The sequence below is a fragment of the Tubulanus polymorphus genome, chromosome 1 (genome assembly GCF_964204645.1).
Source record: "Tubulanus polymorphus chromosome 1, tnTubPoly1.2, whole genome shotgun sequence".
Classification (NCBI taxonomy): Eukaryota; Metazoa; Nemertea; class Palaeonemertea; order Tubulaniformes; family Tubulanidae; genus Tubulanus; species Tubulanus polymorphus.
In genome coordinates, this window is record NC_134025.1 from 26,677,669 (window position 1) to 26,693,661 (window position 15,993).

The 15,993-nt window shown below is 34.3% G+C and overlaps 3 protein-coding genes and 7 non-coding genes across 10 annotated transcripts; 1 reads left to right on the forward strand and 9 right to left on the reverse strand.

Annotated features, from left to right (window-relative positions):
• Nucleotides 1–79: 79 nt before the first annotated feature.
• On the reverse strand, nt 80–2,432 carry LOC141914936 (dynein axonemal heavy chain 5-like). Its single transcript, XM_074806288.1, has 6 exons — nt 2,316–2,432; nt 845–877; nt 691–753; nt 536–607; nt 362–448; nt 80–280 (listed from the first exon to the last, which is right to left on the reverse strand). The coding sequence occupies exons 1-6, from the start codon at nt 2,430–2,432 to the stop codon at nt 80–82; spliced, it is 573 nt and encodes a 190-aa protein (XP_074662389.1).
• A 2,789-nt stretch (nt 2,433–5,221) lies between these two features.
• Nucleotides 5,222–9,196, reverse strand: LOC141906487 (large ribosomal subunit protein uL13-like). Its single transcript, XM_074795806.1, has 7 exons — nt 9,132–9,196; nt 8,514–8,586; nt 8,353–8,418; nt 8,162–8,263; nt 6,262–6,407; nt 5,780–5,902; nt 5,222–5,357 (listed from the first exon to the last, which is right to left on the reverse strand). The coding sequence occupies exons 1-7, from the start codon at nt 9,147–9,149 to the stop codon at nt 5,274–5,276; spliced, it is 612 nt and encodes a 203-aa protein (XP_074651907.1). The 5' UTR covers nt 9,150–9,196; the 3' UTR covers nt 5,222–5,273.
• LOC141898177 (small nucleolar RNA SNORD34) lies at nt 5,437–5,510 on the reverse strand. The gene has a single exon (XR_012618529.1). It is a non-coding gene; the product is annotated as a small nucleolar RNA SNORD34 (small nucleolar RNA).
• Nucleotides 6,987–7,067, reverse strand: LOC141898174 (small nucleolar RNA Z195/SNORD33/SNORD32 family). Its single transcript, XR_012618525.1, has one exon. It is a non-coding gene; the product is annotated as a small nucleolar RNA Z195/SNORD33/SNORD32 family (small nucleolar RNA).
• On the reverse strand, nt 7,149–7,230 carry LOC141898176 (small nucleolar RNA Z195/SNORD33/SNORD32 family). The gene has a single exon (XR_012618528.1). It is a non-coding gene; the product is annotated as a small nucleolar RNA Z195/SNORD33/SNORD32 family (small nucleolar RNA).
• Nucleotides 7,309–7,384, reverse strand: LOC141898173 (small nucleolar RNA Z195/SNORD33/SNORD32 family). The gene has a single exon (XR_012618524.1). It is a non-coding gene; the product is annotated as a small nucleolar RNA Z195/SNORD33/SNORD32 family (small nucleolar RNA).
• On the reverse strand, nt 7,496–7,576 carry LOC141898172 (small nucleolar RNA Z195/SNORD33/SNORD32 family). Its single transcript, XR_012618523.1, has one exon. It is a non-coding gene; the product is annotated as a small nucleolar RNA Z195/SNORD33/SNORD32 family (small nucleolar RNA).
• On the reverse strand, nt 7,669–7,750 carry LOC141898175 (small nucleolar RNA Z195/SNORD33/SNORD32 family). The gene has a single exon (XR_012618527.1). It is a non-coding gene; the product is annotated as a small nucleolar RNA Z195/SNORD33/SNORD32 family (small nucleolar RNA).
• Nucleotides 7,798–7,881, reverse strand: LOC141898171 (small nucleolar RNA Z195/SNORD33/SNORD32 family). The gene has a single exon (XR_012618522.1). It is a non-coding gene; the product is annotated as a small nucleolar RNA Z195/SNORD33/SNORD32 family (small nucleolar RNA).
• Nucleotides 9,197–12,612: 3,416 nt separating the features above from the next.
• LOC141898208 (E3 ubiquitin-protein ligase parkin-like) lies at nt 12,613–15,203 on the forward strand. The gene is made up of 11 exons (XM_074784028.1): nt 12,613–12,953; nt 13,029–13,131; nt 13,217–13,335; nt 13,426–13,509; nt 13,595–13,713; nt 13,792–13,928; nt 14,025–14,086; nt 14,167–14,316; nt 14,397–14,483; nt 14,560–14,677; nt 14,759–15,203. Exons 1-11 carry the CDS (start codon nt 12,723–12,725, stop codon nt 14,860–14,862), a joined length of 1,314 nt encoding a protein of 437 aa, XP_074640129.1. The 5' UTR covers nt 12,613–12,722; the 3' UTR covers nt 14,863–15,203.
• Nucleotides 15,204–15,993: the final 790 nt, after the last annotated feature.

A 15,993-nucleotide genomic window follows, 5' to 3' on the forward strand; every position in this document is an offset into this window, starting at 1 on the left:
ATCTTTTAGACTTCCCCAGCTCTGATAGAGATAAATTGAGTTGGATAAGTTGGACACTTCATTTGATGCTGAATGCAGGTTAAAACATAAAAATCTGCATTCTTACCTCTTGAGCTTGTAGAGCAGGCAACAGAATTTTTGACATAGTAGTCTGAAATCCCTGTAACAGGCGTCCAGCACTACAATCCATACTGCCAAAATTCAGTTCAGTGCCAATATTAGCAGTTGAAATTGCTTTATCAGTTGATCGAAGGAAGAAGTAACAAACACCAATCAGTGGCTGAAAACAATATAACATGGAAATTTCAAAATGAAATCATGCATTGAATACAGCTTTATTTTGTTGAAGTTTCCTATTTACCTCAGCAGTTCCTGTTGTTAACATTAACTTTCTCTGTGATTGTGTATTTTGAAGACTAGACGACTCATTCCTTGATTGAATATCCCGCTATAATAAATAACCAACATTTAGTGTCATAAATCAATCAAAGAACTATATTTCAGGACATTAATGTTATGTACATATATGCCATACCACGGGCTCTTGATAATAGAATAACAATTTTCTTGAACCATCCGCAGCCAAGAACTCCTCAATCAAATCAAACTAAAAGTATATGAAATAGAAATTTATACCGGTCAAACAGAATTAATTTTCAAACGGAAAATGAGAATTTTTCAGATATTTACCCTCTCATCACTGAGGACAGCATCTTCAACTGCAGCTATCTCAATGCTCAAGGAATTGGCAAGCTGTAAACCAAAATGAAAATCAACTAATCAGATGTGGAGATAGGCCTAATCAAATTCAATGCATATCATAACCAAATATTGATCATATTACCTTTTCAAATATCCAGTTATGCCTGGCATCACACTGAAATAACAAGTTTAAAACATTTGCAAACAAAAGTCATAAGAAAAAAGTGGATTTGCCTAAATTTGTCCATAATCAATGAACATAATAGTTTGTACATGTACATTCTTTCATATTTGTCTATTCATTGTGTATTTTTCAATTTGAGAAAAAAAACTTTTCAAGTATAATACTGCCTTACGGCAAGAGTGATTAATGACCATGCCACAACATTACCACCATTCTTAAGCATTCATTAGTGAACACACATATATTAAGGTGTAACTGTAGAACTTAGCGGTATTCTAAATTTGCAAAAAGGTAATAAAATATCTTCTACAATAGGCATTACCACAAACAGCGTAAAATAACCCAATCATGGCACTGATAAAGAAAATGTCTGGGAAAAAAAATTGTTGCGATATTCTTATGAAAAGAATTTTCATAAGCGAGGAAAATTAGTCTATTTTTTCATCTAGAGAATATTGGTATAAAGACCATTTGCATTTTCAAACAGGATTGAAAAAGTGGTGAATTTTTTAGGAACTACAACAGCTCAATGGCATTTACGAAACCGTTGTGTAATGCTTGTTGCCACAGTAAATACATGAAAACTGATTAGACCAATTATTTGTCAAGTCTCGCAATGAGCTGATTGAGGCATACTGTGAATTCAAATAGTACACAATTAAGCCAGTTCAACTTGCGGGTATTTAAGCCTATAAACTCTAACACCCGATAAACTAAGAAATGATGTGACTCCTGTTTGTCCCTGGTTTTATGGCATTGATTACCAGACAGGATATTAAACTGGTGGTACCGATCAATGACCAGTTGACATCATCAAACTCAATTACCCATTCCACATCAGCAAATATTAATTTAAATCACACAGCTTCATATGGCAACTGTCCCTGGATTCGATTATACTCAGTGTGGCCTACAAACATTTTATATTCATAGTTCATTCCAGATATATAATACACGTTATATAGCTGGAGAACTTGGGGAAGAAATCTAGAAGTTCATAAGATTACATACAAAAGACACACACTACTACAAGACATAAAATTCCTTGGAAGATTTTATACTCAAAGCTGTGAGGTTCGTCAGGATTATAAAAACATGCATCGCTGATTTTGGATAGACTCGTTGAAGGATTAAGAAGTATTGAAACGATTATGTTCTGAAGGAAGAATATCTATGTGCACTGTCTGATGGTTCTCTTATTTGTGCCAGATTAAGGGTCACTTAAGAAATAAATATCTATTGACATTAAAATGAACCTTAACATCAAGAATAGAACTGAATAGGTGTTAGTTATGTATGATTAAAAGTCCATCCAATAATCATGTCTATGTGATCCAATATAGGGGCTAGTTATTAAGTTACAAGATAAACATTCTGACATAATTTTCACAACAGCTCGAAAACAAAATATCAAAAATGTGTTTTTTACCTGTAACCTGCGTTCTTCTTTATTGGCTTTAGCTTGTTTTGCCATTTCTTTCATGGCCTCACCAGATAGAACAACATTTTTCTTTGGTTGCACCTGAAATGCAATAGTAGAATCCATTTCTTGAAAAGAATCCAGGATAGATAATGAAACACTGATCAATGCTGGTGTCATAGGAAATATAAAACATATATATTTTAATAATTACACCAAAGCGCACAAATTTCCTGCGATCATTTCTAGAAACTGATTTCAGTGATGTCACTGATGCGGATCTTTGCTGCATGACAGAGTTCTATGCTGTTCACAGCTAATAGAACATGATTCAAACATGAGAAAATCTGAAACATTCAGCCCAGCTGATAACTCTTCATGCTCCCTCATTTCACTTCACGACTGCTGCATTTTTCTCTGGAATAAAACCTTTATACCACAAAACTGTTAAATCGTGTTAAAGCTGTGAAGGAGCAATTCCCACACAAAAATTTAATGAGATCAATGAACGCCACAAAACAATTAATCGATTGAACCTGTTTGATGAATATTGTAATATCATAGACCGCACACACATTGATGTGTAGCTGGGATCCGTAATGAATATTAAATCAAAAGAATAATTGAGAAAATACACTCAATATCATAAGGTAAGAGATATCTGGTACCAACAAGTTTCAATGGCACGCAAAATATTCTGTAATTTTTTATCCTTAGATCTCTGAAAAAATGATTAAATAATTTTCTAAACCCACCCTTATAAATATCCTCAACTAATTGCCTTTAGATTCGAAGCATGAGTTATATCTTATAGGAAATCAATTTCACTCCCCAACATTGTTTTCTCAAGTTTTATAATCGACACAAATTAGGAAGTGAATTATTATAAAATTTCAATTATATAAATTTCAATTACAACACCGAATCTTTAACCATATGTCAAACCTCCTGACTCCTCATTAGTTTCTGGTAGAGACATTAAAACCATTATCATGTTAATATGTAGAAATAGATATCTAATCCATCCAAATCAAACGGTATGTACATTCTTACCGCTTTGGCAAAAGCTGATACAGCTGCTAGAGAATTACTTATTCTCTGAAAGTTTAAATTTTCACTGAATTTCATTCTATAAATCTCATACTATTCATTTGTTGGATGTGGCCTTTTTCTAATTACTCTGATGAGTACTGATTTTTTCAAGCAAAAGTATTTGAAATTTAAAGAATATTTTCTATAGAAAAAAAGGAATCTTTTGTTTATCACTTGAGTTTCCACATAAAATCTTGGAGGGAAAGCAAACAAATTAAGAAAGAAACATTTTATTGAATTAAATTCAAGTGATTGGGGAAACAAAACTGACTTTTTGCAAATAATTACATCGAAAATATCATGAAAAGAAGTTTTTGAAAAATTATGAAGACTAGACTAGGCCTAGTAGGCCTATTCAGTAAAAAATATTTTTTTCATGTTTTCATGACATTCTTAGTGTAATTCTGGGTGACAGATATGCTTCATGTAATCAAAAAAGGCCTGGTCTTAATGAACTTAAATGGTTAATTAAGAATCTATCTACAAAACTAATTATAGCTCCATCACACATCGCAATGTTACTGCTATCAATTAAGCAAACTAATTGTATAATTAATAATAATAATATTCTCTATCTGCGTATATTCTGAAAGTCTATTCTAACATAGAACTCAAATGATTCTAACTACAAAAATTATTGTAATTGTTTTTATATCATAAATGAAAAAAAAGGGCTTACCTTAGTAGTTTTGCCTGTAGTAGCAGCAGGAATAATGGATGATTTCCTTTCTACAAAAAAACATTAGGAAATGGATTTGGATGAGGCTACTGATCCATAAAATAGGGCCTACATACATTTCTTTCTTGCTGACTTCAAAAATAGAACGAGGAATAAAAAGTCTAATTTAACCACCCTACTCACGTTACAATTTTCAAAAATTAAACTTATTTGTTTGTGAACAAAATGGAAGATATAAGCTAATTAAAAAAATCAAAATGAATCTACAAACCTGAGCCTGCTACTGGGGCGGCTGACTTCCCTGTGTTGATATTGATGTTTAGGCTGACGAGAGGAGGGGCAATTTCTTGATCTGGTTTCGGACTGTCAGGCTTATTTGCCTCCTTATCCCCGGGTTTGTCAACGTCCGCCATCGTTGAACCTGTTCGATTCGCAAACTTTATTTTATATCTAAATCGGTACTCTTGTTTATGTCCTACGTTATGTCAACATAATACAGAGGAGCGAGCGATATCGTACGTGCCTACACTACGAGCGCTGTACGAGTTCTGACACAGTTCATTCATTAGAAAGTACGCGAGTCGTCGCGACCTTGCGCACCAAACAAAGTCCTGCGAGGTTAAAAGGTTTTATGCATTTGAGCTGTTATTTCTTATTAAATGAATAGGCTAATATTTTAAATTTCGTAGTATTTCATAATATGTTTAATTTATCTCAGCAACTTATTACCGTTATTCCAATATATGGGATGTTACAGAACTTAGCGCACTGATACACGCACCTGTTACACTCGGTACTGCGCGGGGCGCTGCTATGGAAACGTGTACACAATTAACCCCATATTTCGTAACAAAACGTTTCTGTTACTCCATTGATTTAAATGGATTAGCGCAACACTCTGGGCAGGGGGGTACATTAGAGGTGAGATTAGTCATGGGTCTCTAAAATTTATGATCGTTTTTATCAGCTGTAGCTTTGTCAGTGGTGCACAGGGGAAAAGGTTAAAACGCCTACACTCTTGTTTCGAATCCTGCAGCCTCTCTGCACAACTTCTTGATTCCTTAGTGAGAACATTTTTTTAACCACAGACGAAAGAAATCCTCAGTTGTATAAAACAATTAAAGACAAAGGTAACAACAATGAATAACAAAATAATTTCTCTTTCAAAGCATGTATTTAGATTCTGTACAAATAGATTACTGGAAACCATAACTTTCCATGATTTTCTGGTACGGTTCCACCTTCTTTAATACATTTTCTCTAGCTTTATTCTTCAGTACCTGAAGATGAAAAGAAAGAAAACCATTTAATAAATACAAAATGATTATGAAAATGGATTTACCACTTGCAGAATGAATCAAAAACCTCAGATAATCATTTCATCATTTTGTGTCAAACAATGTAGGTAATAATATCAATCATCATTGGTTTTCTTGGTCCATTAGGGACATGTACATAAATGCTCTCTAACTTGGTACTGTTCCGCTCATTCATGCAAATTCTGATTAGAATTTTACAAGGCTTTACTTGGATAACAGTTCAACTCGGATGTTTTCTTGAAATATTTTTGTGACACTATATATGAAATACATAACATCCAACTGGGATATCACTCAAATTCAAACACATTTTTCTGGTCCCAAAAGGTCCGATTTGAGTTAAGTCTACTGCGGATACTTTCAAGGTTTCCAGTTTTACTTACCGTTTCACGCTTCTTCTGTGTGTAGTATTGTTTAGACTTTAACTTTCTTTTCTTTTCTAAAGTTGCGATGACAGTCTGGTATTTCCATCCAACCTCATGTGACAGACGCCCAAGGACACAGAACTGTGAAAACATGAAAACAATATCATCAGCTATCTACATGTGTACTATAGATTATGCATATTATAAGACAATTGAAAGCAAACTCATAATATATAAATTTGAATCATTGACGGCATCGCCTCAAACAATGTAGGTAAATATCATAATCATAGATTGCTATGGGATCATTCATTTATTACGCATAAAATTTGATTTTTTTCAAACCCCCTCCCCTCTAAACGCAAAATCGGCCATTCTTTCATATAAATTAGGCATTACAGTACGCAATTGCGCTGACCCCTTCCCTAATGCATACGTAATAAATGAATGACCCCTAAAATAAACTGAGAGATCATTTTCGACAATTATATTTTACGAACCTTTCTGCGGGGGTTGAGTCTTAGCACTTTCAAAGCAGACGGAACAACCATCCTTTTTTCTTTGTCGTATGGAGGTGGAATTCCTTCAAACACCTTCAATCGGTCCATCGCTTCTTTGCCTCGTGAAAGTTTGTGCGGCAACATACCTATTAAAAGACATCAATATATAACAATACATTTTATGTCATACAATCAACTGTCGATTTTTCCTTCATTCCGATAGAATAAGAAAATATGTGTTCAGTTTTTTTTCAGATTCACATCTTATATCAGTGGCATTTTGCCTCTTTGTAGGTAAAGGATAAATCATCATTAATGACTGAACAGATATCAAAACTTAATTCAACATCATTATCATTGAAAAAAATAAGAAAACTGTTTAACATTAGCTGATATTGCATGTTCATCTATATTTCATAGGTTATCACTAAAAACTGGAGGGGATACTAGGTTATCATCACTGATTGAACTTTTCTTCTCACAGACTTATTAAGCCAGACTGATTGATCAAATGAAAGAGCATGTGCGTACTAATCTTACCACTTCACCACTTCATAGACAAAGCGGGGGTAAGAAGTACACATTTAATATGGCACTGACATGAAACAAATGATCTACAGGCACAGATTATCTGTCACTTTAAAGTGCTGGCTAATCCCATGTTCTTTAGTTGATTAGACCATTTCAATTCCTTAATAATTGTTTCATATCAAATTAGAAGTTCGTCAACCTCAGTTGGTAGTGCATAAAGTAAAATCACTGGTTTTCACCTCACATACTTGGTGAAGTTTATCATCATTGGTTGAAACTTCAAAAATGAAATTCATCGATCATTTGATTTTAAGTTAAATGGGTTTTTTTCGGAACAAAAAAAAAAGAAGAAGTTTACAACCTCAGTTGGTAGTGCATAAAGTAAAATCACTGGTTTTCACCTCACAATACTTGGTGAAATTTATCATCATTGGTTGAAACTTCAAAAATGAAAATAAATGATTATTTTTATCATTTGACTAAGTTAACGCTTTTTTTCTGGAAAATACATAGTTGTCAACCTCAGTTGGTAGTGCATAAAGTAAGATCACAGATTTTCACAATACTTGGTGAAATTATCATCACTGGTTGAAACTTCATTTATATTTCAACTAAATTTAATGATCATTTCTAATTTGAATTAAGTTTAACAAGGGTGGTTTATGTTTTTCTGGTACAAGTAAATACATGTACTTATAGTTTTACAACCTCAGTTGGTAGTGCATAAAGTAAAATCACTGGTTTTCACCTCACAATACTTGGTGAAATTATCATCACTGGTTGAAACTTCAAAAACTAAATTTAATGATCACTTTTAATTTGAATTAAGTTTAAGCGGGGTGGTTTATGTTGTCCTACAAGTAAATACTTAGTTTTACAACCTCAGTTGGTAGTGCATTAAGTAAAATCACTGGTTTTCACCTCACAATACTTGGTGAAATTTATCATCACTGGTTGAAGACTAAGGCATTTTAATCTCTAGAAGTAGTCAAGGAATTGATATTTTCAATCTCAGTTGGTAGTGCATAAAATACAAAATCACTGGTTTACACCTCAAAATTAATTGGAGAAGGTATCATCACTGGTTGAAGATTACAAAACCTTAAACTTAATCTTATCATTTAATGTTGGTCGACATCAACCTCAGCACGTGTTGCACGACTACATTTTATGGGATTTTAGTTTGTGAATGTCTCATTCTAACGATCAGGAACAAGATTTGTGCAAGTGGCAAAGAACATATTCATAACCCAGGATTAACCCAATATCAATGACCAGGTTCAATGGTAAGTGTACAATTCTAGTTTTCTAGGATTGTCAGGACTAGTACCTCAGGAAGTAATCAAGCCAATACAAGTGTGTAACTAACCTCTAACAGTTCTCCAGAAAATTTTGCTGGGGGCTCGGAAATGGTATGGACCATGAGCTGGGTTTACATTGCATCTTTTACGCAGAAATTCAAGATATTTCACTGAAATCAAAATAAAAGAAATCTATCTCTATTTTCTGCCGGGAATGTACAAATACATAATTTCAGCCAATAACACAAAATATAGTTACATTTATTTCTGTAGAAGCTGCCAGAGATGTTGATACCTTCACATCTCACAACAACAATCCTTTGTCCTGCAATTTAATTGAAAAAGATATAAGCTTTCAAATAACTTAGAATATTCTTGTGGTGTTTCACAGATAAAAACTTTATTGTAGTTTCTTCATACCTTGAAGGATTGACTTAGCAACAATTGCTGCCAAGCGGCCAAGTAAATGACCTCTTGCATCTATGACCAAGGGCTGCAAAACAAAAAAAAGAAAAACAGACTATTATCTTGTCGTTGATAATCCATGGCAAATATTCATAATGAAGTGAAGGGCCACTTCAATAAGCTTTTTTTCCCCCTATAATGAGCCTTATATAGGCCAATGGTTGGGAAGTTAACCTCCACGACCACGGCTCCAGAAGAGAAAGCAATGTCCAATGATTTGTTGTCACTCAACATACACGGCCACAGGGCCAGATAAATAGAATAGCAGCTATATGCAGGTCTTTTTTAACATAATACCAAACAAAAGTACCCAAGAAGCTGCACTTAATAAATTACACAGTTTTCACCAAAATTTCACGTGTGTGTATAAATTCAGTTTATTGACATGATGCACTTCCGGTTTGGAAATCCGAGTTAAAATAATATGATAATTCATTTTCTCAACATAAAATCAATTATCGACACTGTGATCCGAAAACGTTGGAACATTATCTGAATGATAGGCTAGATTTGAGAAGAATATTCAGTTAAACCTGCGTTTAAATGGCAATTAAGCGAAATTCAGTCACGCACCTTGTTACTAAAACCCATTTTAGCGGAAGAGAGAAAATTAGGGGCTTACACGTGAAAATCAAAGAGTTCCAGTGAGCTTGATGGCCGCTAGATGGCGGTAAAAACTACAATCTTTCAAAATAACGTGATCTTTAGCAAATATTACATTATCAACTGTCAGCTTTTCTGAGAATATAATTCACGGAAAGTTGAATGAGATTTCAATTATGAGGATAAATAAGGCTTGAATTGAATTTGTTAGCCTAGATGTCCCCACCTTCCGGTGAAGATTCAATCACGCGTAACAGCGGTGCACCGGTCAGTTTCTAGACGTTTTGTCCTTTGAATTATTAAAGAATTTCGACGACAGCTCGCTGGTAACATGCAAAGACATTTTCGGATTGTTTCTTTTTTTGTTTCCTCAGTTAGTTTTATATTACCGGTGTGAAGAGAATAAAAAGTATGCCTATTTTAAATTTAAATTAAATTTATTACCTTCACACCAGCCAGCCATGTCGACATAATAGTGTGGTACAACATGTGTATATAATATTACCTATTATTCATTACCTATGTAGTAAAAAAAGCCGATTGCAAAATTCTTCTTTGGAGGAATTTTCATTTTGAACATCGATTTTAGGATTATTATTTTGAATCTTTTCAGGTGAATTGAAGATGAGTTTTTCAAGTCCTTTGGGTGGTGCTGGCGGTGGCGGCTCGGGCCAAATCGATGCTGCACAATTAAAAGAGCAGGTTAAAGCACAGATAGCGGTTGCAAATGCCCAAGAACTTCTTCAGAAAATGACGGACAAGTGCTTTAAAAAATGCATCACGAAACCCGGTAGTTCTATTGACAATTCAGAACAGAAATGTATAGCTATGTGTATGGATCGTTACATGGATGCGTGGAATTTAGTTTCTAAAACCTATAGTAGCAGACTTCAAAGAGAACATGGAATGGGAAATCTTAGTTAACAAACTGTCCTCTTAGATATTAGATTTTAGCCTATAGCGTGTTCTTTGATAAATTGTAGATACTTGCTGAACTATTTTAACTGCCAGTCTTCATCTGACACCATACCATTCGTAATTTGAATGGATTTCTATAAATTTAGCAGGATGTTAACTAAAATTCAAGGATGAAAAATCCATTTTCAGTTGCCGTGTAAATTTCACAAATGAGTTTAAAATAAAGAACAAACATTTACTGAACATTGTTTCAATATTTCTTGTGGCGGTGAGATTCTCTGGGAAATATCACCATGTCGTATGCTTTGGATACAGTCAGTCTAGTTTCAAGTCTTTACTCGACACACGATTTTGAAATTCCAACCATTAGTAGTCAAACCTGTTTGGATTTTGGTGTAATCCAGACTATATTTGCAGTCCATTTGTATCATTAATATACAAGAAAATGACGTCGGTCCTGATTTCCCACAAGCCAGATGAATTTTGTTTGTCCCAAAATGTTCCAAATTTCAGTGGATTCTAATTCTTGTACAAAAAAAAAAAAAATGTAAATCCATACAATACTTGTATTTCAACATTTATTCTATTATAGTCTGGCACACAAATATGTACAAGCAAAGAGAATGCAATTCAAGCAGCACAAGTGCTCGTACCATGATCGTGAAAATAATATACAAATTTTCATTACTCTTACAAAATAGGATCTTAATGATTTATCTGGCTTCAAATGTCAAAAGGTTAACTACAGCATGGGTTTTTTATTTACAAAACTATGTACACAAAATAGCCTAGCTCGGATACATGTCACTGAAAATAATATCACAGATCTTTACAGATAACATTAAGCCATTATCAGAAACTTTTCGAAGTGGAACAAAAATTTCATAGTCATTCAAAGTCTATGAATTTTTGGTGGAACTAAAGTGATGTTTTGAATTGATTAGTCCAGTGTATAATACATTTGTAATAGGTCCATAAGTTTCTGAAATTGTTCCACCAAAGCGAAAGATCCTACAAAATGAGAATACAATCAGAGGTTATGTACAAATTGCTTCATATTGAAATTTTCATAGCTCTATGCTTTCTCTGTATCTTCTATATCATTCTTCAATTTGTAGTCATTCAAAGCAGCTCTGATGGCATCTTCAGCCAGCACTGAAATAAATAAAATATGAGAATGAATCTTAACATTCAACATACAAAAACAGTAAAATACATGACTACATTTACTTACTTGAACAATGCAGTTTCACTGGTGGTAAACATAATTCTTTAGCAATATCCGAGTTTTTAACCCTTCCTGCATCATCCAGCTACAAAAAAAAATGCTTTTCATATTTACTACAATATCACCTAGTTGTCATAGAAGTCTATGAAAAACATGCTGGATTCAGTTTATAAAGTTGTAGGTTTAAATCAGGCCTAACAGTATTATCTGAACTGGGATAATATCTGCAATTTACACATACCGATTTTCCCTTCACCCATTCTGTAGCCAATGAACTGGAAGCAATGGCAGATCCACAGCCGAAAGTTTTGAACTTAGCATCCACAATCTTACCATTATCATCAACTTCAATCTGAATAAAACAATTAGATAGTAGATCAATTCATATATGGAAATTAGTTTCATAAAGAAGGTGGCAAGAACAGCTTATTTTAGAACGCAAGGACAAATCAGCAAAATGTGAATAAACCTACCGTCACCTATAGACTATAAGCCATGTTCAATCATGATTACTTACTTGCAACTTCATAACATCCCCACACGCAGGAGCACCAACAAGTCCAGTTCCAACCTTCTTACTCTTTTTATCAAGAGAACCTACATTTCTCGGGTTTTCATAATGGTCAATTACCTGGAAAAACAGAGATTCAGATTGCGTACCACGACTGACTCACACACGCTACAACAGTCCATTACTCCTGAACAGACAGGGATTTCTGTAATGAAGTTGACCCATCTTTCAATGTAGAAAAACCGATCATACTCGCAAAGATAGGAACATTTCTTTTTTAATGGCCTGTTACTGTTACGTAACGTTATATATCTGCGTAGTTAGTTTACGAACGAAGGTCAACTGAACTGCTAAAAAGGAGCAACACGTGAATTTATGAAAAAATAGCGTAAAAAAACAATCAGATATTCACATTTTTATGATAATTCGCTACGGATGCACTGGTCCTAGCTTCAATATTTCTGATTCCGTGGCTGACTGCTCGAAACAATGCCATTTTCCTGCTTTAGTCTAGAAGATTTAGAAATAAAATCTTGTTACGAAAAATAACCGAACAACACTTTTATAGTAAATATACACTGCTCACTTCCGGGCGTATTGATTTTGATTGATAATAGTCTATTTCAATTGAAAATATCAAGCAATATGATTTTTGAAGCAACATGAAGAGAATTTTTTAGCTTTGCCTTACAAATTTTGACAATTTATCTTCAAATAACTGAAAAATGTGGTAATTTCAAATATGGAACTATTTTTTGTTAAAACCTAAATTCAGGATTTGGACTTTACTTTGGCGCTGATGATATATGCTGGTCACTGTGTTGTTATGCTCTACGATTTGCCGCTGTTGATGTGAGAGGTGTCAAACTAATTATTACTCTCAAGTCGTATCCATTTGCCCTGAATGGCCGACGAAAAGATTAAAATTAATGTGAAACATGGAAAGGCTGACCCAATAGTTGTCAATGTGAACAGTTCTTCAAGCTTGCTTGAATTGAAAACAGCTCTGTTTGATAATTTGCAACAGGCCACGCCTGATGGTTGTAAAGTCAAATGGTCTGCTAACGATCAGCTCCAAGACATAAAATTGATATTTGCTGGCCGAGAATTGATAGATGATTCCGCTCCATTGAAGGTAATGCAGCTTCAATGCGTTGTCATTTTCAAATTCTTTAACGCCTGTCGCTGTACATCTATATTCGCTTTTCAGGATTTTGATATTTGCGAAAATACTGTTATCCATGTTGTTTTGTCAGATAAAAGAAACAGAAGTAGGAAGGTATCTGATGAACATCACCATAGATTGAATGCTGGTTAGTTTCATATTGATGTCAAAACATTATAGTGATAATCTATTATTCTCATGTGATATTGAAAACATTTTCTTTTTATTATTAGTTGGTGAGGAGAATGAGTATTTTTACATATACTGTAAAAGTCCTTGTGGGACAGTCAAGTCAGGGAAATTAAGAGTCAGATGCTGCTCATGCAAAGAAGGTGCTTTTACATTAAACAAGGTACCATTGAGATGTTCGAGTTAAAAGCTATTGATTTGATTCTCAATTCTGATGAAAAATTAAAGTATTGTGCTTTTACCTGTAAATTAGGATCCAAGTTGTTGGCAAGATGTTCTGGTGAAAAAACAAATAAGTGGCAAATGTGAAGATACAAATTGTAATGGACAATTTGCAGTAGGTGAAATTGTGACTAGTGACTGAGTAGTAACTTAAGCCTTTTTCAACCATGCTCATTTTCCCAATTGATTTTGTTTTGCAGGAATTTTATTTCAAGTGCCATGGGCATACGTCACTAGGAGAAAATGACACTGTTGTTGCATTACATCTCATTCGACCAAACTCAATGGGCGTTTCTTGTATCACCTGTCTAGATATTCCGTAAGTAGAAGATTGAAGGTTTTTACTTTTGAATGTATATTGTAGGTACGTGCTTTAGGATTTTGAAACTATTTTCAGAGATTTAGTGCTTGTATTTCGTTGTAATGCTGGTCACAGTATATGTCTAGAATGTTTTCGGCTTTACTGTCTATCGAAATTAAATGAAAGAGGCTTCATTCAGCATGAAACTATTGGTTATACCCTGCGTTGTCCAGGTAAGATTGTAGCTGAATCACTTAACATGCATCACTCATTTTATTTACTAGTTTAGTGTGCTTTTGTTAACTGTTAGTTCAAATTTACTTACACAGCAGGTTGTGATGATTCTTTTATTGAGGAGATTCACCACTTTAGGATATTAGGAAATGAGCAAGTAGGTTGAAAATAGGTAAATTCTTTTAGTAGCCTATACATTAAATTGTATGAATACAGTTTTGGCTGCGTAAATTGTAGTATGACCGATACCAAAGTTTTGGCGCTGAAGAACTTACCTTAAAACATGGAGGTATTGTCTGCCCAAAACCTCGCTGCTGTGCTGCTTTTCATCCAGGTCATGATCAAAGAAGAGTTGAATGTATGAAATCACATTTGCAAGGCTGTGGGGTAAGACCATTAAATGATAACATTGTATTTTCATTTCTCATTTCAGTTCTGGTAATCGAATAATTTGATGAATTTTGTAGTTTGTTTTCTGTCGATTCTGTTTTAATGAATATCATGATGGGCATTGCGATGAATTGCTAACAAATACGCCTTCAGCAAGTGGATTAGTAGGTATCATTTGTAGATAAATCGATATCTAATTTTGACCGTTCAAAAACATTTCACTTTCATTCCTTTTCTCAGAGCAAAATATTCACTGCTGAACAAGCTGAGAAAGCAAGTTGGGAAAAGGCGAGTAAGGCGCTGATTAGATTAACTACAAAACCGTGTCCTACTTGTAAAGTGAAAACTGAACATGGTGGTATGTTCCGCTATAGTCATTTGAATGAAATGATATTCTACGTATTATTAACTTGTTGTAACATCCATTTGATGCTTACAGGTGGGTGTATGCACATGATGTGCGCTCAATGTAAATCAGAGTGGTGCTGGTTGTGTAATATTCCTTGGAACAGAGATTGTCAAGGCAAACATTGGTTTGGATGATCAAATTCAGACTCCCTATCATTGAGAAGAACAGTGAAAACATACTTTCGAATTACTGGTGCTTCTATTTAATCGGTGTGTAATTGTAATATACAGCTATATGTAAACAACTCACTCCAATGATCTGTTAAATTTGTGCCATAAAAGCATCTAATTCATGTAGGCCTATTACTGAATTCCTAATATCATGATATATCAAAATAAGATTATGCAACAGTAGTATACGTAGGAATTGATCTCGACCTACATGTAAGTTTGATACCGAATTTTTAAGTTCTGGTACATTCATCAAGACAAAGCTAAGAGTGAAGTCTATTTAGAAATGTCTCCTGTTAAATATTTTCTGTTCAATGAATATAGATTTATTAAGTTATTCAAGTTCTTCAAATATTTTTTCTACCTGAGAGTTTCGGACCTCGGCGGTTATTTTTCCTGCAATTCTTAATCCACGCAGCAAGCGCAATTATTGAGAATACATAAATCGTTTCAATTTCAAGTTTTAAACAGCCATCCACTTGAATTGAACTGGTACTTTCCCATCAGAAAAACAACTGATTTTCGGACTTGCTGGATATTGTGGCCAGCGTAGAGTGATAATGTTGGTGCCGATTTTGCATCCCGTAAAAACCATGTCTACAGGTCGACGGCACTGATCTCTTCCATGGGGGCCACACGCCAGAACTTTACAGCAAATGACGGTTGGGCTTGTGATCATATATCTAATATACCCCCTTCGACTTCTACGAGCGTATTTGTCGCGGCATATTGGCCCGTACTGTTTGACCGGAGCTTTACATGTCATCTGCAAAACAGGAAAATAAATTCCAACGCATATTGTGCATATGTTTCTTTTTTGTGAATTAGTTAGTTATTGAAACAGTCATATTACCTGCGATGAAGAATAGGAAAGACATCCCAGTAAGATTAGCAAACCTAAAATTGTCATCTGCATGATTGAAACCTTTAATGTGCGAATCTTAAGAAAAAAATTTCCTTCAAGCACTGGACATACGCAGCGTGAAAGCGGGAATGTGGCATTACAAACTTTCCACAAAAAAATGGGGTTAATTTCCGTAATTTGCAAACAAGTTATTAGGCCTATATAGTTGCGTCATTTTATGATCAGCGACA